Source organism: Macaca mulatta, chromosome 5 (assembly GCF_049350105.2).
Source record: "Macaca mulatta isolate MMU2019108-1 chromosome 5, T2T-MMU8v2.0, whole genome shotgun sequence".
Classification (NCBI taxonomy): Eukaryota; Metazoa; Chordata; class Mammalia; order Primates; family Cercopithecidae; genus Macaca; species Macaca mulatta.
In genome coordinates, this window is record NC_133410.1 from 103,954,840 (window position 1) to 103,980,641 (window position 25,802).

The following is a 25,802-nucleotide window of genomic DNA, read 5'->3' on the forward strand; positions in this document are numbered from 1 at the left end:
TTCAGATGACTACACATTAAATGGTGATGGATTGGGTTTTGTTCTTTCCAGACTATATATTTTTGTTTCATCGATAATTCCTAGCATTGCTTGGTCATAATTTTTTTTTCTTAGAACCATGATTATATACATTATTAATTAGTTTTAAAAATCAAATCTGCAAGAGTAATTTAATCCTAGAATGAAAATGACCTATATATAAGTATTTCAAAAATCATTTCTTTGTGATGAGTAAAAATGTTGAAAATAAGGCTTACTTTTATTTTTTAATATGGTAATTATCCTTTTTATATGTTAAGGTTATATTCTGTGCCTTGGAATTTATGCATAATTATCATATTTAAGTCTCATAGAAATCTTATGAGCAAAATGTTACTCCCACTTAAAGTATAGGTAACTGAGGCTTAGAGAAGTAAAATAATTTGTAAAAGATGCTCATAACCACTATACTCTAATGTTCGAACCCTGATTCCATTAATGCTTTTTGTTGTGTTGCCTTTACTGATAATCGTGTTCAATATTCCCATGAGGGAGGCAGTCTTTGACTTTTTATTTATGATCAAGATTATTAAAGTGCTTAAAGTTTTTTATTATATAGCGTGTTTTATTATCAAGCAGGTTTTCATTTTTTTAATTAAACTGATCAAAAATAATAAAAGCTGATGGCTCTATGACGCTTGATTTAAGAGAACAAGAATAGGGAGCAATATTTCAAGAAAATCATTCGTATAGTTTTTCAAAACTGTTCAGTGTCAGAGGTGCCCCAAGACTACTCCCAGGTTTATTGTTTCACTAGAAGGACTTACAGGGCTCAGCGTATAGTTGCACTCATGACTAAAATTTATTATAGCAAAAGAATACAAAGCAAGATCAGCAAAGGAAAAAGGTGCATGGGACCAAATCTGGAGGAAATGAGGCTCAAGTTTCCAAGAGGCCTCTCCCAGTAGAGTCACATAGGGAGTGCACAATTCCTCCAGCAGCAAGTGTGGCAAGACATGCCAAGCGTTGCTGCCATAGAAGCTCAGTAGAGACCACATACCCAAGGTTTCTTAAGGGCTTATTACATAGGCACCTCGTGGTGAGTTTCTACCAAGATTCTAGACTCTCAAAAGGAAAGCAGATGTTCAACATCAACCGTATTGTTTATCCAAACAGTTAAGGTGCAGAGAGCTACTCTTAGCATTTAGAGAAACTTTTTTTTTTTTTTTTTTAGATGGAGTCTCACTCTGTTGCCCAGGCTGGAGTGCAGTGGCATGACCTCGGCTCACTGCAAGTTCCGCCTCCCTGGTTCAAGCGATTCTCCTGCCTCAGCCTCCTAGTAGCTGGGACTACAGGCGTCCACCACCACACCCAGCTAATTTTTTTGTATTTTTAGTAGAGACGGGGTTTCACCGTGTTAGCCAGGATGGTCTCAATCTCCTGACCTCGTGATCCTCCAGCGTTGGCCTCCCAAAGTGCTGGGATTACAGGTGTGAGCCACCGCTCCCAGCCAGCATTTAGAGAAACTTTTATGTCACTGTTGGCCACAGCTTACCAGCTAAGTTCCTAGATGCCAGTCAAGGGCCAATTTTGCAACTAAGTCTTCTATGAATGGGCAGTCTGGGGCTTACTATGTTAGGTTTTACATAAGATTTAAGAGTTACTGGGGAAATTATAAACTACTGTTCACTTGATAATATGGACAATATTTAATTTGAAATTTATTTTTATTAAAATAATTTCTACTTAATTAAGGGTATTTTATTGAATTTGTTAATATATTACCCTGTCTTTATCAGTCTGTTCCTCCAGCTATTGATTTCAGGTATTGAAATAATTTGAATTTCTGTGTATGGAATTTTTTAAGCAACCAGCATTGAAAAGTTAAGTAGTAGAAAGGTTTTGTTTGTTTGTTTGTTTTTTGTGTTTTTTTTGTTTTGTTTTGAGATGGAGTTTCGCTCTGTCAATGACACGATCTCAGCTCACTGCAGCCTCCGCCTCCCAGGTTCAAGCCGTTCTCCTGCCTCAACCTCCCAGGTAGCTGGGACTACAGGCGTCCACCACCATGCCTAGCTAATTTTTGTAGTTTTAGTAGAGATAGGTGATCTGCCAGACCCGGCTTCACAAAGTGCTGGGATTATAGGTGTGAGCCACCACGCCCAGCCTGAAAGTATTACTTTTAAGTATTATTGTTATACTTTACTTGATAGAAATAACCACTGCTATATATTATATCATACCAAAGCATATATTTTATAATTTAGGCTACCTATAATTATTATTTTTTGGAAATGATGTTATATATAATTATAAATAACAAATGACTTGGTAATAAAGGCCATATGATCTTCAAAACCAAACTGGAACTAGCATAGATAAGCCCTCCTGTTTAAACAGGTAACTCTGGTTGAAAGAAGGTAATGGCAGTCTTGTCTCTTTTTTCCCTTTATTATGAATGCATAACACTGGATGTTCTGTTAGGCAAGGGATGTTGTTTCTTGTTTCTTGTTTTGTGGCCAGTGCATAGCACAACCAACATTTGGCATATAATAGGTGCTTAAATATTTATGAACGAGTGAGTATGTGAGTAGAAGGAGTAACTGGCCTGGGCATGGTGGCTCACACCTGTAATCCCAGTGCTTTGGGAGGCTGAAGTGGGATGATTGCTTGAGGCCAGGAGTTGAAGACCAGCCTGAGGAACATAGTGAGACCCCTGTATCTAAAAAAAAAAGAAGAAGAAGAAGAAGAAGAAGCGTAACTGGGAAGGGGTGAGGTATCAGGGAAATTTTTATCATTTAAAAGATTAATTGTGTAAATTTTCAATAGTCTAATTTCTCGTGGTAGACCTTTTAGAATTTTCAAAGCATAAAACAAATGCAATCTGACTCCCTTTTCTTTTTTTCTGTTTTAAAGAGAGGCAGTCCTTCAGTCATGACTTTAAAGATTTTCTTTTCTAAAACATCAATTAACCAATGGATTTTGATTGATTCATGGATTTTGAAAAGAAAGGATTGTTGCTAAGTTATGTTGCTACCGCTTCACCAAAGATGTTTATTTCCTTTACAGTAACTCTCAGGAGCCTTCTCCACAGTTGACTTCCTCAGTAGCTTCCACACGGAGCATGCCCGAAAGCCTGGACAGCCCAGCCTCCGGCAGACCAGGAGTAGCCAGCCTCACAACTGCAGCTGCCTTCAAGCCTGTAGGATCCACCGGTGTCATCAAGTCACCAAGCTGGCAACGGCCAAACCAAGCAGGTAGCCCAAAAAAATCTCTTAGTTCTTGCTTTTCATAATGAGTGTCATTATGAAAATGTGTTCTGGGATATATGGTAGAATTCACTGGTAAAACCCATTCTCAATAATCTAAGATTTAGAAAGGACTGTCAAGATTAACTATAGCTATTTTTCTCTCTGAGACATCTCATAAACATTCTTTGTGTGTATTTGATACAGTTGCATTTCCTATTCATAATTGTAGGATTGGGCATTTCCTTGTTTCCCAGAATACTCAGGAAGCATGTGTTGAATTGTAAATTTGGGTCTTATTTAATAACAAAATATATTGTTGTAAGGTTATGCTTGGAAATACAACATTTTAGTTTTGATGATACGTACAAATAACCACAGAAACATTATTGCCATCAAACAATTACTGAAGAAAGCATCTTCCAATTCTTGTTCTCACAATTTATGTAGCATAGGGGAAGAAGGACACAGCACTAGAAAGAGCATTTGAGCAGCAGGATGGAACATCTTGGCCTCAGTCTGGAAACCTGAGTTGCCATTGACTTCTACAGATTAACGGCTTTAAATAAAGTCACATAGCCTCTTTGATACCCTCAGTTTTCTGATCTACAAAATGAAGAAAGACTAGCCAGGTGCAGTGGCTCACACCTGTACTCCCAGGACTTTGGGACGCCAAGGCGGGCGGATCACGAGGTCAGGAGATCGAGACCATTCTGGCTAACATGGTGAAACCCCATCTCTACTAAAAATACAAGAAAAATTAGCTGGGTGTGGTGGTGGGCGCCTGTAGTCCCAGCTACTCGGGAGGCTGAGGCAGGAGAATCACTTGAACCCACGAGGCAAAGGTTGCAGTGAGCCGAGTTCACGCCACTGCACTCTAGCCTGGGTGGCGAGTAAGAGTCCGTCTCAAAAAAAAAAAAAAAAAGAAGTAAGAAATATTTCTGTTGTGTTGGAAAGAGGACAGGCCATGGCATACGAGTTAGACTATTTTAGAGGAAAGACTTTTATTACTTCTAAAAACTTAAAATATTTAGTCTAATATTATTAGTCTCTGAAATTTCTGGACTATTAACTGACTTAGCATAACCTATTCTCTTGGGGAAAAAATGCCAAGCTCAGCCCCATACATTTTTTAGTTATTTCTGTTTATTTAAAGCCTATGTATGATGATGAAGATTTTCTGTAATTATTTTGTGCATTTGAATACAGAAAGTAATTTTCAGAAAAATGCTATTGGTATGGTAATTGGAAGCTAACAGGAGAATGTTTTGTAAAAAGCAACGAAAAGACTAAATTTCTGAGGTAGAAACTGAAGAGAAGGCGCAAAGTATATGGACAGTGGAGGACAGAAAGTTTATGTACGGCTTTTGGAAGTTCAGAAGTTTATGGTTAAAATACTGCTCTGCCTCTTAAGTGGAAAGAAAAAATTCATTTCTTTTGAACTCTTGGTGAATATAGAGTACAGCAAAATTACCACAAGAGGGCGATGGAGTGCTTTCTCCAAGCCTAATTAAATTTGTGAGAATAATCAAAGTAGGCCAATATTAGCAAATATAATAATGAGTCACATGGTTAGTATTTAAAACATTATGCTTTTTCTAGAAAATATAAATGAATTTTATATGAGCAAAACTACAACAGTATAAAACATTATACATTATATAACATTATAAAGCAAAATTATAAAAAGATTGTTTTCCTGTTGTGAAGTCACAGTTGAATTACATCATAATTCTTAGCTCAATTTTGAAAATATTTACTGAGCTCTTATTTAATTTATCTTGCTCCAGGTGCTATAAGCAGGCATTTTATCAGTTATTATGTTGTGGCAAAATTAACTTATTTTGTACTATTTTGGACAATTTAAAAATAAATACAAAATTCCCAGCCACTCAAATTCTGCTGCCCTACACAATGGAATACCATATTTTGAAGGCAATAACAACAAAATCATCTCAAAATGTACTGTTAGTCTTAGATAAATAGTTTCAAAAGCTTCCTGATGCAAATGAAAAAGTCTTGATTTAGAAGATGATAGCGGATTCATCATGTGTTCATGCGTTCCTGTTTAAGTTATGGATACCAGCTTAGGTAAATTTGGTTCATTAGATACAAATATATGTATAAAATATTACTATCTTACAAATGTAATGAAATGTTTTTCAAAAATTCAGTCATGAAGTCATGAAGAGCCTTTGTATGTTAGAACACATCAGTTTTCTAGTTTTAGTTTAATCATATACAAAATGAGAATGATTAATTCATTAGAATATAAGCAACGCTTTGAAAGATCTGGACCCATTGTTAATTGAGCCAGTTTTCTGACTGGTGGTGGCCCCCCAAAATAGAAATGCCTACCCTTTGCCGGTATGAATTTCAGAAGGTTAGCATTTTTGTGAGCCTTTTCCCTCTCTCCCTCCCTCCTTTTCACCCTTCCCTCCTTTTTTCCCTCCCTCCCTCACTGTCGCCCAGGCTGGAGTACAGTGGTGGGATCTCAGCTCACTGCAACCTCCGGCCCCCTGGGTTCAAGCAATTCTCCTGCCTCAGCCTCCTGAGTAGCTGGGGCTACAGGCGCCTGCCACCACACCCAGCTAATTTTTGTATTTTTAGTAGAGACGGGGTTTCACCATGTTGGCCAGGCTCAATCTCCTGACCTCATGATCCACCCACCCTGGCCTTCCAAAGTACCGGGATTACAGGCATGAGCCACCACGCCTGGCCTCCATTTCTTTAACTATTAAAATAAAGACCTTAAAAACTTCTCCTATAGCATTCTTGTGAAATCAAATGATATAACTAGGCTGCAGATACTTAGAGGATACTCAGAGGTTAACTTTCTATGCCTTTATTCCTTTTCTTAATGGCATTAATAACTTACATTGTTACCGTCCAAAAACTGGTTCTCATATGACATCCCTGCTTGAAAATGTTTGGGGCTGTCTGCTGCCCACAGTCAAAATGCTTAGCTTCTTAACAGAACTTTTGGTCCCCTTGCAATCTCAGGCCAACCTTCTCCTCCAGCTTCATTTTATAATACTGTTCCCCATAGTCCACTCACACTGAAGTTCATGAGTTCATATCATTCCTTGACACACACTTTTCTGCCTTGTACAAGCTGCTCCTTTGGTTTGAAATGCTTTTCCATCCCTTCTACTCCTGACAAACTTCTCTTTATCCTTTAAGACCAGTTGTTCCCCCTTTGTGAAGCTTTCTTGAGCCCTCTTGTTACCTGTTCTTTTTCAATGCTCCTACAAAATTTCAATAGTCTTTATTATAGCATTCATCTTGTTCATTTTAATTGTTTACATAGGTGTCTTTTATGACTGTTTTTAGATTCCTTTGAGGACAGGGACCAACTCATACTGATCTCTGTTTTATGGCACCTAAACAATGCCTGGCACAGTTTATAGGCCCTCAGTAAATGTCCCCGAGAAAGTGAGTGGGTAGAGAAGTCAGTTGTCTTATTTAGGACATCATACGATCTGAAGGATGCAGAATTCATCTGCCAAGATATTGTTCTGTCCTCTTACCAAACTTGAAATTCCCACCACAGTCATTGAAAAGGTGGGAGCACTGTCTGCCAAAGGCTGCTATTAGAAAATAAGCATGTTGCTAAGGAAAAGGGAGCTCCACTCTCCTTGAAGCATTTAACTCTCTTCAGAATTAAGATTGTGAACATGAGCAGTACTATCACTAGTAATACATTATTTTCAGAAATTAAAAAATAATAATAGTTGTAAAGCCCTATGATAGGAATTTTTTTTTTTCTCAAAAGTATGAGGGCTGGGCACTGTGGCTCACACCTGTAATCCCAATACTGTGGGAGGTTAAGGCAGGAGGATTGCTTGAGGTCAGGAGTTTGAGACCAGCCTGGGTAACATAGTGGGACTCCCATTTCCACAAATTAAAAAAAAAAAAAAAAGTTGGCTGGGCATGTTGGTGCACGCCCATGGTCTTAGCCACTCGGGAGACTGAGATAGGAAGACCTCTTGAGCCTAGGAGGCAAAGGATGCAGTGAGCCAGGATTGTGCCACTGCACTCCAACCTGGGTAACAGAGCTGGACCCCCATCTAAAAAAATGTGATAATTTACTGCATATAAGGAACCAAGCAGTGGAATACAGAGGAAATATTAGGAATGTGGAATCGCCTATTTTGTCGTTGTGGACGAATTAACTTAGATGCAAAGCACCAGTATATAATATAGAAATTATCAAAAAGGTGCAAAGAAGAGTCAAATCAGACTATGAGTCCCAGGTCAGAGGCATGGAGGTGTGGATCAGTGGAAAGGGAAGAAAAAGACTTAAAGTTCTGAGGATACAATCTTGAGGTAAAGTATGTGTTTGTTTATAATGAAGTCCTATTTTATGCAGAAATAATATTTTAATGTTTGTGCCTAAAACAAAATCGCATGTAGTCAACGATGCTTGAACATTTTTAGGAAGAGGCCAATTTGTAGAGGGAGCAACATAGGCGAAAACTGAGAGAATTTGGCTTCGGGTAGGAAAGGCAAGTAGTTCGGTATGTTCAAGACTGTCTAGTGGCCCAGAGAGAAGATTGGGTGGATTAATGGGGGCTTTGAATGTAAGAGTGTGGACTTGATGCTGAAAGGAAACTATTAAAAGATTTATAGGCCGGAAGTGGCAAAATCAGACTTGCATTATTAAAAGATTATTATAGCATTAATGTGTTTAAAAGATCATCATGACTTCATTGTAGAGATAAAGATTGCAGTCCTGGAGACCATTTAAGAAGTTATTCAGGTAATCCAATCTGGAGATATGATAATGAATATTGCACTGGGCAGTGGCAGTGGCAGTGTTTTGGAGACAATTCCCTGGACAGGGTGACTGCAGGGTATTTATACTTTAACCTAACTGGGCTGCTGGTTTTAACCATTGCCCTCCCTGGGAGCTTGACTCCCTATAGAGTATCTATGTATCCTCTGTTAAAACACCAGTGGAGTATTATATTCAGTTTATAGCATATTAGAATGCTACCTTCATACTTTCTTTAATTATGTGTACACACAAGTCCCAGTTGAGGCCTGTTTACTCTCATGTCCCTGGTGTTGACAAGAAATTAGTGGATTTCTTCTTATTATTAAAGGTGTCCATGGAGGCAGGCATTCTACTGAGGAAAATAAAAGCGTATATTGATATTAGTTGATATGATATTATGGCGACATACTCAAGGCAGTAGTATTTTATCATTTAATATTAGACTTTTTTTTTTTTTTGAGACAGAGTCTCGCTCTGTCGCCCAGGCTGGAGTGCAGTGGCTCAATCCCGGCTTGCTGCAAGCTCCGCCTCCCGGGTTCATGCCATTCTCCTGCCTCAGCCTCCCAAGTAGCTGGGACTACAGGCACCCGCCCACACACCCGGCTAATTTTTTTGTATTTTTAGTAGAGACAGGGTTTCACTGTGTTAGCCAGGATGGTCTCGATCTCTTGACCTCGTGATCCGTCCGCCTCGGCCTCCCAGAGTGATGGGATTATAGACGTAAACCACCACGCCCGGCCAATATTAGACATTCTTAACCTCTGATATTCTGTATTGAACAGATACCAATTTCCCTACAGTCTTGTTAAGGCACCATTCCCTTTATGTGAATTAGGTGATAGTATGTAAGCTTTATCTTAGTGATTTGCTTTTCTCTATGAAACAGTTTGGATATGTAGTAAAGACAAAGGCTCTTAATTGACAAGAATGTAAAAACAAAAGTTTATTCTTTTTTAGAATACAAGTTGTTTTGTGTTTTGAAGAAGCATGATACAAGTAAGCTATAAATATAAAAGTTGTGACCATTTGAAGGTCTTTTGGGGACAGTGTAAATTTCTTTTGATCTAACGAAAAGGGGGAAAAACACAAACTTGCTTTTCAAAATAAAAAGTTAGTTAATTTTTGCTTCTGTTGTACCTCATCTGAGGGGTTCTCATCATCCCTATTTGAGGATTGGGAACTCATGAATACAATGGGTGCCTAAAAGGAACAAACCTTTGACATTTCACAGTAGAATGATGACTATCATTGATTAGTAGTAATCATTGTTTTTATAATACTTTCAGTTGTAACAGATATTTTTATAAGAATGCACAATAAGGTAATGTCATTAAAATTTAAAATGTAAATGGGCATTATTTATCTAATGAGGTAACAGCCTCTGAGAAAAGTCAGAAGAATTGTTTACAGTTCTGTAGTGACTTGAACCCAGCTGTTTTGACTCTGAATACTGTATTTTCCTGAGTCACAAGACAATATCAGTGAACATACTTAAAGAGGACTATATCTGTTAGGGATGGGATAGAAAGGATTCTTGCCTTGGATAATAGGGAGCTTCAAGTGACTGGCAACTGCTAAGATCTGTTTCAAGTAACATTTTCTTTGCATCTAAACTCCATTTTTGAAATTTAGATCATTTGGCTAAGATTCTAGTTAATATGCTTTTTTTTTTGTTTTTGATCATACCCTGCTTCTGGTATGTGCTACATTTAGCAATAAAGAAAAGCTTATTTACTTCATTATGGACTGAGCTTTGGAGAGATCTGATATGTTGTTTTGGTGTTTTTTAATTTTTTTTTTTTGAGAAAGACTCAAATATATTTGTGAGATTTGATTAGATCAAAGACTGAATGATGTGCATCTCAGTTATAAGTGGATATAAATTCTATCTTTTATTTGAAGTCTAAGGGAGATAGGGGTGAGAAAGGAAATTACTGTTTCTACAACCATCCCAAATTTCATTGTAGGCTTTGCACTACAGTAATAAATCGAGATAACTAGATTTGCTTAGCTAAGATGGATAGATTTATTGGTTCCATTTTAAAATTTTTATATGAATAAGTAAACTGCTACCAGTTGCGTGTATTTCAGCTCTTCTAATAATGTTTTATTGCCATCTGCTCCCCTGCATTTTGACATCATTAAACTAAACATCCCACTTGCCATAAAGCCCTGACTGGAGCTGTCCATTGTCAAAACTGGGGTGTGAAACATGTAAATATGCCCATCTCCTTACATAACAAGTAGATTTTTGTTTCTGATTCTCGGGAAAAAATAAAAGTTACAACCATTAATTGCCTGTTTTCTTTTCTTCTAATTGTTCCTTCATTGAAATTTATTTCCGTGTTGGAAGCTTTCCAGTGCTGATGCAAGGCATCATCTGTGAAGGCTATTCTTTCTCCCCGTTTTCTTCTCATTCTGAGACTAAAATATTAAACCTTTTATAAGGCAGACATCTATATTTGTTCATATATGCTTTTCATAAAGAATTGTTATTATTAATTGATGCATATGGTCTAAACCAAGGTTTGGCAAACAGTGTTCCTTGGTCACATCTGGCCCACCACTGATTTTTGTGAACGAAGTTTTGTTGGAAAACAGCTACAGTACAGTTGTTTACATATTGTTTATGGCTGATTTCATGCCACAGTGGCAGAGGTGAATAGTTGCAAGAGTCTGTAAGGCCCACGAAGCCTAAAATATTTACTCTCTGGCTCTTTACGGAAAAAGTTTTGTTAACCCTGGTTTTCAAACGCATGAATAAGAATAATGATACTTGATAATTCCGCATAGTAGTTGCAGACTTCATTGACAGCCATCAACACCCTTGGTAGCACTAGTCCTGAGATACTATGATTGCCTATTTGCTTGTCTGTAGTGCCTTTAAGAAGATAAACTCTTTCTGGGCAGATATCTTATCCTTAAATGTATCTTCCACACCAGAAGACTTCTTACATCTAAAACGTTGTATGTACTAAGTAGTTGTTGAATGAGTGGATGTTTTATTTTTTAACTATGTAAGATCTTATGTCAGAGTGTAATAATAATTGACTCTTATAAAGCATTTCTTACCGATTCAAGGAAGTGTAAGTAAACCCTTTTACTACTTTATTTAATCCTCTCACCTTTTGAGGTAGTTATTATTGCTGTTTTACAAATGAGGTAACTTAAGACCCAGAATGCTGACATATTAACATCACAGCTAGAAAGCCCAGAACTAGGAGCCTGTGTATCTTGAAATTTAGATTTTATGCTAGATGTACTTCTTCTTCCACCATAAAATAGCTGACCTACCAATTCTGCTTTTAAAAGATACTAAATTAAAACATAACTTTGAAAAATGATAAAGTATCATTTATTTTGGAGACCTAATGACTTTAATTGAGAGATATCTTAGGGAATTAGTGATAGTAATAGAAATGTAAGGTGTATCCCAGTTTTTATATTTTGCAATAATTTGTATTCATCATTAGAGACGTTGTGGATATTGACATGGAGAAATCTTAAAATTTCTCTCTTTTTTTTTTCCCTGCTTCATTTTTTCCCCCTACATGATTAGAACTCTATTTATATGGTCAACTTAAACCATAGGTACCTTTCTCCTTCATTTCTGAAATTAGGCTGCTTTCTCATTTATATCAATGGTTGAAAATTGGTGGGAAAATGGTAAAAGCCAAACCCATTTAGCTTTCATGTGACTTTGGAAGTAAGACATGTCAGAACTCTAGACATAATATGAGTATAAAATGAGTTTAATGTATGTCCTTATGGTTTTCTCATCCAAATATGAGCAAAATTGTACAAATTTAATATTTTAAATATATTCTAAGCTTACAAAGTCTATATGAGTTTACCATTGATCTTTAGTATTCCTGAGGTCATGAATTATTTCTCAGTTTTGTTTTTGTTTTTTTAAAAATATTTTAATTTTATTCTTTATTTCTTTTTTTTTTTTTTAAGAAAATGAAACACATTGGCCTCCTACAATAAAAGCATAGACTTGTCTTCCCACTCTAAGTGGAAAATGGAACAGTGATATTAAGATGATTTAGAAAATTCTGGGCCAGGCACAGTGGTCCATGCCTGTAATCCCAGCACTTTGGCAGGCCGAGACCGGCGGATCATTAGGTCAGGAGATTGAGACCATTCTGGCTGACATGGTAAAACCCTGTCTCTACTAAAAATACAAAAATAAGCTGGGCGTGGCGCATGCCTGTAGTCCCAGCTACTTGGGAGGCTGAGGCAGGAGGATTGCTTGAACCCGGGAGGCGGAGGTCGCAGTGAGCCAAGGTCGTGCCACTGCACTGAGCAAGACTTAGTTTCAAAAAAAAAAAAGAAAGAAAGAAAATTCTGTGTACATTGTGATAAATAATTTGTTGACTTAATTGAATGCTGGTAGAACCAGATATGTTAAGATCTCATATCTTTATCTTCAAGGTACATACTGGGTCTCTTTTACTTGTGTCTCTGACCAAATGGAAGTTTTCTATATAAGATCAGCTAGGACAAAAAGGCAAGTCGATGTGTACTGAATTTTGATTATGTGTGGTATAAGAAATTAAAAAGAGAACTGAACATAATCCAAGTCCCCACACTCACTTTAATTAAGATATTGTAGATCCAGCTTAATCTGGGTTCTTAAAGTTGAAAGGCTAGTTTGCTAATGGAGGAAGCTAGCCTCCTGAAGCCTCCTGAAGATGTGGACATATTTGATACTTAGCCTTGGTTGCACCTGTTCCAGTGCTTTCTAGTGTGCATACCAGCATTCTCCACTGCTTAGAGAAATGGTAATAGTTTAATCTGTCCAATTTGCTTTTAATCACTGAGTAAAAAAAAAAAGTCCTTGATTTCATTTTTTAAAAATTGCACAAATGTCTCCAGAATGTGCTTTCCTCTGATCCCAGATCTTGGCTTAACTTTCTCCATTTCTGTTGGATATGATTTCATGCCTGGATTATGAAGAGTAGACTGTTGTTTAGGCTTTCAACATAAGGAGCTTGACAGACAAAATGCACATATTCTATGCTTCTCTTGGCCACCATCTGTTTGAGATGGCTGGGGAAGGGGCAGAGAAGAAAGCACTTGCTGCACACAATAGTATGCAAGCATGTTGCCGTGACTGCTACCCAATTTAGTATGTGTAAAATTGCTACCATACCATTGAGAACATATTTCCTGAGATGTTGAATTATAATACTTTATCTCCCCAAGAGTGCCACTTTGATGTAGCCCAGTTATTTATACAAGCACAACATTAGCCTCAGTGTTTTTAACAAGAACATCTCTTGCAGTTGAGCCAGTTGTTTTTCACACCAGAAAATCTCACGTATGATCTCTGCCTTGTTGGGGCTGTCAACATTTGTCTTTTATCAGGGGGACTATCAGTATCCATTGATTTTTTTTTTTTTTTTTTTTTTTTTTTGAGACGGAATCTCCCTCTGTCACTCAGGCTAGAGTCCAGTGGTGCGATCTGGGCTCACTGCAACCTCTGCCTCCTGGGTTCAAGCGATTCTCCTGCCTCAGCCTTCTGGTAGCTAGGATTACAGATGCACACCACCACGTCCGGCTAATTTTTGTATTTTTTCATAGACATAGAGTTTTGCCATGTTGTCCAGGCTGGTCTCAAACTCCTGACCCCAAGTGATACGCCCACCTCAGCCTACCAAAGTGCTGGGATAATAGGTGTGAGCTACTGCACCCAACCTAGTATCCATTGATATTTTCAGTATCAGCCTTTCTTCTGATTTAATGAGAATGAAGTATTATAGGATTTTTAAAATAAGGAATCAAAAAGTTTTTTATGGTTATTTGTAGATTTGTCCCCATAACTTTCTTTGCTGCTTTACCTTAATCCAAATGTAGTAGTTGAAGTATTCACACCGATATGAAGTTTATACAATAAAATAGATTTAGTACTTTAAGGCTGTTTGTCCTTAGCAAAAGTATTACATCTGTAATTATGTTTCTCGTTCTGTTACCCAGGCTGAGGTGCAGTGATGTGATCACAGCCCACTGCAACCTTGAGCTCCTGGACTCAAGTTATCCTCCTGCCTCACACCCCTGAGTAGCTAGGACTATAGGTGCATGCCACCATGCCAAAGTTTTTTTTTTGTTTTTTGTTTTTTTTTGGTAGAGATGGGGGTCTCACTGTGTTGCTGGTCTCAAACTCCAAGCTTCAAGTGAGCCTCCTGCCTCAGTTTCCCAAGGTGCAGGGATTGCAGATGTGAGCCACCACACCTGGCCACATTTCTCTTCTAAAGCAATTTATATAAATTCTCCTAAATGTTTCTCAAAATGTGAAGAATGCAGCCTTTTATCCATATGTTTTATTTCAGGAACTTTGCAGCCATTAATTATAATGGCTAAAAACTTTGGGCAGTCAGGTTTATGGAAATAAGTAGTATTTCTCTAAGAAACTCATATTTTACAGAATACATGAAGGGCTTAAAAGTGATAATCTAAGCTGTTAGAGACTTCAAGGAAAATTTAAAAATAACACCTTCATACATTTTTCCTACATTTGTCCTAGCAGGCTCGGTAAGGAAATTAAAATAGCAGAAATAAATCACCTCAACTATCACTATCCCCTCCTCCAAACTGGTCCAGAAGTGAGTACTACCAGATTTAGATAACATTTAAGGAGCTCTGACTTCATATTTTAATGGATCAAGACATTAACTGGCAAAGAGCTTAGCACACAGTAGGTACATAATAATTATTGATGAATTAATGCATAAGGACATAGTGTTTGGAGTCAAATAGACATGGTTTTGGATCTCGTATTCTCTGCTCCCCTCCACTGGCTTCCATGACATACTCTCCTGGTTTTTCTCCTGCCTCTCTATCAGTCCCTAAGGTATTTGTGTTACTTGCTTTCTGCCTACGGAGCTCTTCTGTTTTTATGCTGTACTTTCCCTGAAATAGTCTCGTTCACCCCCACAGACTCAAATGTCGTCAATAGGTTGGTGACTCTTGAATCAATTCTTCTAGCTTAGGTACTTCTCCTGAGTTCTCATATTCAATAAATGATCTGTACTGGATGGACCACAGGCGCCTCCAACTTGAACATACATGTGCTGTCCTCCACTGTGAATACATGCTTAGCGTAGCATCTGCCTCATTACAGGCTCTTAGCATAAACTTGTGAGTGAAAGATATCTATAGGTAAAGTCAGCATTTTTCCACCTTTCTAGCAGTTATCCCACTATAACATAATTGACTGTTTACTGGCTTATAACCCTCTTTAAACTCAGTAAGGGCAGAAACCATGTTTGTCTTGTTCATATTGGTAGAGCCAGTGCATTGTTTGGTATATAGTAGTTGTTCAGAAAACATTTGCCTTATTTCATGATTCTGCATGTTTTGGGCAAGTTAGTTATCCTTTCAGAGGTTTATATTCTTGATCTGTTAAATAGTTGATAGTACCTTGAAATGTTGTAAAGATGAAACAATTCAGTTATTCACTTTTCAAAACTTTTTACTATAGAAAAATATTCAAATATATGTATCTGCACTCCAGCCTGGGCCACAGAGTGAGACCTTGTCTCTAAAAAAAAAAAAAAAAAAATTAAAGTAGAAACAAACAAAAAAATTACTGTGTTGGGAGATGTGTGGTAGGCAGAATAATGCCCCCTCTACAGATGTCCACGAACACAGAACTTGTGACTATGTTATGTTATATGGCAAAAACGAATTAAGTTTGCAAATGGAGTTAAGATTGCTTATCAATTGACCTTAAAAATGGGGAGATTATCCTGGTTTGACCCAGTGTGATCACAAGGGCCTTCAAAAGTGGAAGAGCAGGGAGGCGGAAGAGAGGATCAGAGTGATACTAGGTGAAAACAATGCAACCCGTGCTTGCTGGCTTTGAAGATGGTGGAAGGGGCTTTGAACCAGAGAACTAGGTAGGCTTAGTTTCCCTAGAGCCTTCAGAAGGAAAAACAGTCCTACCAACACCTTGATTTTGACCCAGTTATATATGTGTAGGATAACTGTTAGGTTTAGGTAATAAACTTGTGTTGTTTTTAAGCCAGTAAGTTATTAGTAATTTGTTACAGTGGCAATAGAAAACTTATGATCAGATAATCAGAAAAAAATTGGAAATTGGGTGTTTTGTGATATTAGGGAATATTTTTAAGTGTGATAATGGTATTATGATTATGTTTTTTAAAAGAGTACTCTTTTAGAGATTATTTTACAGTATAGATTAAATGGCATATCTTGAATTTGCTTCATAATAGTTCAGAGATGGCAGGGGAGCAAGTGGGATATTAGGGAAACGTGACTAATTATGAAGCAATGATTAACAAAGCTTGATTTTTCCATTTATTAAGTTGTACTAGTTTTTCAAATAATGAATTGGTTCCTTAGCATCCTCTACACATAAGCAATGTGGATTTAAAAAAAAAATCCTAGAATCATTGTAAACTCATAGATTTAGCTATATGTGAAGTATTTCAATCCATTGTAGTTCTTATTTTTATTTTTCTTAATGCTCAAACTGTCCCATCTACTTATTCAAGTTATTTTGATGCAACTCTGTGAGTCTTGAACATTTTCCTTGCTTTCTAATTTGACAGGACATTCCAGACTCTCCTTATTCATTTTTTGCTCCAATCCTAGAATCAGCAATTTCCCTAAGACTTCTGGTTCCCTTTAGTAGAAAGACAATAATTCTGGTGCAGGAGTCATTTTTTCTCTGAATAAAGACTTATTGAGCAATATGCCAGGGAATGCTGGGTGCTAGGGATAGAGCAATGAACGAAATAGATGGTATCCCTGACCTCAAGGTATGAGAAGACAGAATAAACAATAAAAAGAATATAACATGAGTGCTGTAGATAAAGAGAAACTGCTGAGGAATATAGGAACTGCTGCTTTGTGGGGAATGGGGTGCTGTTTTGTATAGGATGGTCCAGGAAAGGTACATTGATAATATAGCCTTTGAGTAGAGACCAGAAGGAAGTAAGGGAGCAAGCCATGTGAACAACTGGGGAAAAGATTTCCAGGCAGAGGGAACAGAAAGTACAAAGGCCCTGAATCAGAAGCACGCTGGCCAGTACAGAGGAATAATCAGGAGGCCAGCGTGTCTAGGATATAATGGGCCAGGGATAGAGTGGCAGGAGATCAGGTCAGACAGATAGCAGAGGTCAGATTTTCTAAGACCTTTGGTTTTAGTGCTGGGTTAAACGGTCACTATTGGAGAGTTTTGAACAGAGGAGTATCTGTTCAAAACCCTCCAATTATATACTGACTTCATTTTTACTGACTTTTGTGTTGGTGGCAAGGGTAGAAGCAAGATCTATAGGCAGTCACTGCTCTAATCCAAGCACGAAATGAAGATGGTGGCTTGGACCAAGATGTGCTATGGAGGTGGTGAGACGTCATTATGTGATGTGGTTTTTGTATTATCATGAGCAGTTCATCTCCGAACACCAAACTTTCTCTCCTACTGCTTATGTTTAGCAATACAGAAGCACTACTTCTAATAAGAGTAAGCTGCCTTAGAAGACACTAGCAACATCTGTTATTGTTTAAGTTTATTCTTTGGGATATCATCCCCCATTCCCAGCTGACTTATGTTAAGTTTTCAAGTATAGTTTGACAGAATGTAGTATTTTTTTCACATAGTGTATGTCGGTAGTAAGAATATTTTACTGGTAGTTGGATAATTTTATTTGAACCAAAGAATCAACTGATTAATTTCATGCCTATTCAGGTACAGTCTGGCCAGGTGCTTAATCTATGCATTATAATCCTCACTACTGTCTTTTAAGTGTGTCGGTTTAGAATTAACAGCCGTTATGAACAGGAACAGAGACCAAAAATATCAAATAACCCCCACTTTATTCTTAATCCAGTGAGAAAACATCTGTTTTCAAAAAATTCACACATGTACTACCAGGAACTTGATGGATTTTAATTAATATTTTCTCACTGGAAACTCTAGCAACTCTGTATATTGTGGATTAGGTATATTTTACTGGATAAACTTAACAAATTTATATACTGTATGCTGAGAAAGTTTTCTAATATGTTGCTAGGTTTTCCAGTAAATTTATGTTTATTTATTTAATGATAATTATTGTAATCTTAGGTTTGACTATCATAGTGTTGAAAATCCAAAGAAAAGATTAAATATGAATGTTATCATTCTGAACCTTTAGAAGACTCATAAATAGCAATTCTAAAGTTAACAAAAGAGATTCTTACCAACACTATTGGTTTGGAGAGAAGCTAATGGATTTGAATTTCTAGTTTTCTGGTGGTGAAATGTATTTGGTACAAAAGAAAAAAAAAGTAATTTTCAAACAAACTCCCAGGGAGTAGAGATTAGCCATAAAAGAAGCCAATATTTAATGAAAGTTGCTCAAGTTTAAGGTTAAAAAGGAAATCTTGAGTCAAGAACCAGTTTCCTCCTAATGTTCTCATTGTGACAGTTTCCTGACTTGCTTATTATTCAGTTCAAATAAGTCACAGTTTTTGTGACTTACATTCCTAGATTGTGAAATAGGGCTGATTCAATGCTCCTGTTTAATGTTATCATTAGAACTTAAAAGAAAAAAAAAAAACTGTATTACAAACAAGTAGATTGTCATCCTTAAGCTATCTCTAAAGAGGTGTATTTTTTTTTTTTTTTCTACATAGAAGTAGATGGTTTTTGCAATGGGTTCAATGCATTTGGAGCATTTTAGAGGCCAATGTACTACCCATGGAAGACTGGTTTTCTTTGTATGGTAGTGTAGTTCTCTACAAAATTATAATGGAAGCAGGGCTCATTTATGGTGCTTCCCCTCTCCCAAGACCTCACCCTCTTACACTTCCCTCTTCCCCATAAGCCAAGTGAGCAGAGACTAGGAGGCTGGCACTTGACTGCTCAAAGGTTGCCCATTCCTGTGCTAGAGCGGTGAGAAATTCAGTCTGAAGAAATGAAACATCACTTTATTCATACAGGAAATAACTGTGCCTTGGAAATGTTCAGGACTTGGTAATTAATAGAGCTTGTGTAGCTTTGTGTGCGGGCCAATGTGCTAGCAACGCAGAAACAAATGGAGGTGTGAGAATTTGTTTCATATCCAAAGTGGTTAAAATGGGGCAGTAACAGAAAGCAAGGCTTTTCTTCCCAAGAAAGGAATAGTGGTAGAGCTTAGAGCCTTTTTATGTGTGTTTGAGATACAGTCACATGTTTCACGTTTAAGAATGGCTTCTCATGCTAAATAAGTTAGTTCCCCATATACCTTCTCCTTGAGGCATGGGCCAGATGGATTATGTCCCATTTTACAATGACTGATGGAGAATTACCACACTCTTTTATTGCTAATAGTATCTCAGTGACTTAGTACTTTAGAGCTTATGCATAGATAGTGTGATAAAATAAAGGCATGTGGTAGATGAAAGAGTTTGGCTTTCTTTGAGGTCCGATTTTCAGATTTTCCAATTGGTTACTTTCCCATTCTTTGAAATCCTGAACTTAATCCATATTTTTAAAGTATCCATCTCTATAGTCTTCTTTAAAAAGGCAAAAAAAAAAAAAAAAAAAAAAAAGAGAGAGAGAGAGAAAGAGATTGGGAATATTCATTTTTTCATTTAATTTCATCATTTATTTGTAAGGTAATTTTTGGCTTGGATATAAAGAAGTATATAAAGTTTATACTCATTTTTAAATAATTAATAATTAACTTAGAGAGGAAAAGATATTGACAGGATATTGATAAATAGCTGATAAATTATACATGTGAGGGGTGTTACTTCTAGCTGGGGTGGTCAGAGAAGACTTGGGAGAAGAAAATGAAACTTCTGTGGGCCTTACAGAATGGGAAAACTATGAGTAGCAGTAGAAAAAGGGACACTTCCTTGGCTGAGGGTCACAGAGGCAATGTCTGGTGTGGCATGTTCAAGGGATAGTGAATAAGCTATAGCATAGTTTAAGAGCAGACTCTGGAGCCAGACAGCCCAAGTTCAAGACTTTTACTTGCTATGTGACTTTGGGCAGATTTTTAAACTTCTCTTTGCCTCAGATTCCTCATAAATTTAAAAAGTGGTACTAATACCAAAATCATATGGCTATTGTAAGGATTTAAGAATAGTACCTTCAAGACCAGGCTCATGCCTGTGGTCCTAGCACTTTGGGAGACTGAGACGGGCAGATCACGAGGTCAGGAGTTCAAGACCAGCCTGGCCAACATGGTGAAACTCCATTTCTACTAAAAATACAAAAATTAGCCCAGCGTGGTGGCAGGCGCCTGTAATCCCAGCTACTTGGGAGGCTGAGGCAGGAGAATCGTTTGTACCCTGGAGGCAGAGCTTGCAGTGAGCAGAGATCATACCGTTGCACTCCAGACTGGGCGACAGGGCGAGACTCCGTCTCAAAATAAATAAATAAATAAATAAATAAATAAATAAATAAATACGAGTGCCTTCAAATAGGATTAAATAATTGCACAAGTTAGATATTAAATAACTCTAATTTAGTCTAAAGATGATGGCAGTGATATGTGGGGAAACAGCAAGGACAAGGTTTTACAGAAGATTAGAGTGGGCTCATTGAGGGACTGGACTTTCAGGACTACATATAGTTTGTAATGAGTTACAGAGGCTTTATTTTAGAAGCAGGAACATATGATCAGAGTAGTGTTTTTGGAAAAATAATCTAGCAGAATAGGTAGAAGAGGAGGCTGGCCGCAGAGAGTGGTTAGGAGACTTGCAATAGTCCAGATTTGAGGAATTCAAGACCAGAATTCAAAAGATAGAGGTTGGGTTTGAATTAGAAAGGAAGGACAGACCTGAGAAAGAAACATTTTCTATGAAACAGTTGTTAGAGTCTAGGGAGTAACCCTTGGGGACATAGGAGGCCGAGTTCTGTGCCTGCGTGAGTGGGAGAATGCAAGCATCTAAGGAGTTCTTGGCAAGAGCTGGTCGTATGTACAAGAAGAATAAATATATTTTACATGTCTTGAATTTAAAGATAATAACTGGTGTTAGAGTTGAAAATGCCCTTGAGAATATGTATTTGGTGCTTCAGAAGAAATCAGGCCTGGATATAGAAATTAAAGATGCACAGAGGTAAGAGTTGGGCTGTTTTGGCAAATTAGGTAACAAGAAAGAAAGTAGTGTACTAAGTGAATATTACAACACTTTTCTTCCCCATTTCTATAAGAGAAAGTGTGGGTCTAAGAGAATGGAAGCGTGTTCCTAGTCCAGTTGACTTACTTGAAACATGGGCAATAGTAGAGCTCCCTGGCCTGAAAGTGCCGTTTCATAGATCAAGTGCCAGGCAGCGCACTGTAGAAGATGTGCGAAGTGTCTATAAACGCTGGGTTTCTGGATCTGTAATTGCACATTATTGCAAACAGGCTTTATTCTAGTGAGGGAGAATTATCATATCAATTATCCTAATTAATCTTTCCCAATTCCAACTACACTTTAATATACTGTCAATGTGTTTTTACATATATATGTATATTTATGTAAATACATTCATCTGTATAAATATACTCTTAATTTGTATTATTTGTATGCTTTTCTTAAAAGCTGTTCCTTTTAGGCTACTTTCATATGCACCTTTTCTCTTCCACTAGATTTTAATAGGCCGTGTGTTGGTTTCAATCCTCACTGTTTTCTCATTCATTCACTTCTGTATTGATTCCAGTTTATTTATTCATTCATTCGTTCTCTCCAGGCACTGTTAAGTTGCTAGGGTGCTGAATAAGACATAATTTCTGCCCTCAAGGAGTATACTATCTAGTTAGGGGAAGGAAAGGCACAGAAATAATACAGCAGAAACAGTAATAAAGACATTAGCAGAAAATTATGAGAACACAGAAGAGAAACATTTAATCCAGATTATATGGAAAGGGTTGGGGAGAAATGTAGTTCAGGGAGAGTTTTTGTAGTAGTCAACTTCTGGGCTGAGACTTAAACAATGAAGTAGTGGTTACTAGGTAAATAGGAGGAAGGGTAGAAAATGCCATTACTGATGGTGAAAACAGCCTGAGCATACACAGACCCATTCACAAGAAAAAGTGAGGCAGTTTAGTGTTACTGGAGCATAAAGTGAAAGGCAAAGAGCGGTTAAGATGAATTTGTGGGGCAAGCAGAGACGGGGCATTTGTATGCAGCACATATAAGCAGAGACTACATTCAGGGGTCAAATAGGGAGATCCTTAAATGCTATTGGGTCAGATTTCAGTCTTAGGTGGCAGCTGGGAGGATGAATATAAGGAGGACAAGACATTTTTGGTAGCTGGTCGAGGTTGGTGACATTGAGGATCTAAATTAAGACAGTATTATAGGAATAGGGAAGAGGAGGCAAAGTTAAGAACAGTGTGGAATATCAAAGCAGCAGGACCTATTACTACAAATGTGAGGGAGGAAGGACCAAGGATGCTTCTTATGTAGCTGCCTTCTATTCCTGGGTGACTGGTTGCACAGCCTACTTAGAGAATCCAGGAACAGAGAATATAGTGAGTTAATTTTTGGTTTTGTTATCTTCAACACATTGGGATTTTTAATATATCTATGACTATATTTGGAATTAAATCTAATTAATGGTTAGTAGAGATGTCTAGATCATTAGAAATAACTCACCTTCAATATTTACCTTAACTATATCTCCTCATAGAAGCAGAGGTATGGGTCACCTGAGGTCAGGAGTTGAAGACCAGCCTGACCAACATGGAGAAACCCCGTGTCTACTAAAAATACAAAATTAGCTGGGTGTGGTGGCACATGCCTGTAATCCCAGCTACTCGGGAGGCTGAGGCACGAGAATCACTTAAACCCAGGAGGCGGAGGATGCGGTGAGCCAAGATCGTGCCATTGAACTCCAGCCTGGGCAACAAGAGCGAAACTCTGTCTCAAAAAAAAAAAAAAAAAAAAAAAAATGCAGAGGTAACTCTGCTTTTCTTAAAGCATTCTGTGCATATATCTGTCATAATTCTTTTACTTTGTTGGAATCTTTGGTTTTCTTTCCTATTCACCTACATAGTCACAGCCTAGTGTTTGATTCATAACCTCACTGTAAATGTGAGTGAGTGAATAGCAAGTGAATAGATTATTGTTAAAATAATAATTTCTATTATTTGATTGTTAGGAAAAGTTTATATGTGGCTTATTCTCATTCTGATTCTCTGTTTTAACTCCTAGTGCCTTCCACTGGAAGAATCTCAAACAGCGCCACTTCCTCAGGATCAGTGGCACCAGCCAGCTCAGCTTTGGGACAACCCCAGCCAAGTGCCCAGGACACTTTAGTGCAAAGAGCTGAGCACATTCCAGCAGGGAAACGAACTCCAATGTGCGCCCAGTGTAACCAGGTCATCAGGTTGGTTGTTTTTTGAAATTTTCTTGAAAGTACTTAATATCAATATTAGGGTTTTTTGTTTTTTTTTTTTTTTTTTTTTGCATTTTGAAATATGTGTAATGTAATTAGTGAAAATTTTCTTGCCATAATCCTATAGAGTACTAATTATTGAGTAGATAAATATGAATATCTATCCATTAGAATCTATTTTAATGAAAGGTAATACAGAGGTCTGTGAAAATAAAAGTACTAATTGCATTCGTTGTCAGTTATCAATTCCTATTAGAACTAAGGAAAAAGTGATTAATGTGGCCTTTCAGAGAATAATAACATTTTAAGACTCAAAGGGACCCTGAAAGTCATTTATCCTAATTTTATTATTCTACAAATTATAGAACTGAGGACATTCATTTAGATGAAAAATAACTAGTGACATTAAATAACTTTGAGCCTTAGAGAAAAAGAAGATTGGATTTTTGAGTACACAAGCACTGAAAGGTACCTTCAGACCTGTTCATAAATGTTTTGAATGTTAGATTAGGTAATGACCTGCTTCTTTAAAGTATGTTTTATCCAAATCTATTTATTGTCTCTTAATTACAAGAAGAAAAAGTCTCAGAGATCTTAAGAATGCACTGTACTGCACCTTATTGGATCTCTCAGTATTTCTGAATAAGGGGCTTTTAGAATGTTAGGCAGTGTAGGCACCAATGCTGATTGCAGACATCCCACCCAAAGGACCTTGTTGCACTTCATGAGTTGCCTTGTTGGCAGAAACAAATCATCCTTTGAAGTGATTTCTCAAGCTCTCTTCTTTTAAAATTTATCCTACTTTGAAATAATTGAAACAGTGACTTCTCTAAAGTTGAATAAGGTTAAAACTTAATTGCATTTTCATCTCTTCTATTACATAATTATAGCATAATGTTTCTAGGTAATATTTAAAATGGAGTCAGGAAACCTCAATACTTCATTTAAGAGTCAAATATAAACACCCCTCTCTTTAGCCTACTATTAATTGAATAATATATGTGTCAAGAACATAGCACACAGTATGCCATTCAAAATTGAATAGTTTTTGTTTTATTTTAAAGGTAGTCAATGTTCATTGTGACATTTAAAAAACATAGAAACACAAAAAACAAAAAACAAAGTTTGCACATAATCGCACCTCCCAAGGTAACCGCTATTACTATTTTCTTTCAGACTTTTAAAACATTCACACATAAGGACAGATACTATTTTACAAAAATGGAATCTTAATACAGTATTTTGTAAGCTGTTATTTTTCCTTTAAATAGTATTTTTCAGAGTGAGTACCTGCTTAGTAAGATTTAGCCAGCAGCCGTGGTAGTGGTAATAGTGGGTTTGGGGAGAAAGGGAAAATCAGTAAAGGTTTCCAAAGTCTAGAGCAGTATTCAACACACAGAAGGCATTCAGGAAATATTTAACTACATAGATCATACATGACTCTAGACCCATTCATTCATCATTTAGGCCATAATGTCAATTTGGTTAGTCATTTTCCTGAAAGTACTAGTATGGGGTCCTGTCTTATAGAAATATTTAAACTAATATAAGATCTAGTATGTTGCTCCTTTATCCTAATAAAGAAAACAATGTTTTAATACTACCTGCATTTAGCTGTTATATTTTTGGTTTAATATCGATAAAATAGAAACAAACTCTGACTTGTAACATGGCTTCTGTAAGTTATAGTACTTTGGTTGCCTAGACTTATGCTTGGGGATACTGTATTCTGGATAAAAACACCCTTTGTGGAGACAGGAGTCACTGCTGTTATTTGTATGCTATTGTAAGCAAGTAATTACTGGGTGAGTTAACAAAATGTCATACCACATCAGTTGCTGATTCATGTTGTCTAGTTATCAAATTCCATGATATCATGTAATCACCACTTCTGGCACTTCTAAAAAACTTAGTATGGAGAAAATGTGAAGATCAAAGTAGAAATTACATTCACCACCCCTACCTGCCTTGGTTTTAAATTTAACGCCAGGCCAGGATGCAATTTTAATGCACAATCAGCCTGCCGTGTAAAATAAATATGTGTTATGTTAACATGAGTAGCCATCACTTATTGCTCCCTCATCTGTTAAATGTTATATTGTTCTGGATTATCCAGTACTTGTTATCAGTTAAGCATTAAAGCATCATTTACTAAGGAAGTTAATAGGAATGGGGATTAGTTCATGTCAAGATCATGTAACAGTAATTAACATAGCACATTTGCCTGGTGCTCAAATGCTTAAGCAGCTTGAATCAATTGTGGTCAGTTCAGAGGCCTAGTCAAAGCATAATTCTAGTTATTGGCCTCAGTGTCACTATTACTTACCAAAGCAAGAAGGCTTTAGATCAAGTGACATTCTCTTGGACACCTGTTTTTAAAACAAGCTGCAGTTTCAGGCTTGATACCTTCAGTGTAGACTATTATACCCTGGCAAGCTTGGAGAAGTTTAAATTTATAATTTATATTGTG

General features: G+C 37.1%; 1 protein-coding gene across 17 annotated transcripts in view; it reads left to right on the forward strand.

The window, feature by feature from the left end:
* PDLIM5 (PDZ and LIM domain 5) overlaps nucleotides 1-25,802 on the forward strand; it is a 210,719-nt gene that overhangs the window by 159,634 nt on the left and 25,283 nt on the right. For 16 of the 17 annotated variants that reach the window (XM_078002012.1, XM_078002013.1, XM_078002018.1 and 13 more), the window contains 2 exons: nucleotides 3,046-3,233; nucleotides 23,149-23,323. In XM_078002012.1, the coding sequence (XP_077858138.1) occupies nucleotides 3,046-3,233; nucleotides 23,149-23,323 (363 nt within the window). Of the gene's footprint in view, nucleotides 1-1,850; nucleotides 2,017-3,045; nucleotides 3,234-23,148; nucleotides 23,324-25,802 lie in introns of those variants that run through there. The other variant, XM_078002019.1, reaches the window with a different exon arrangement.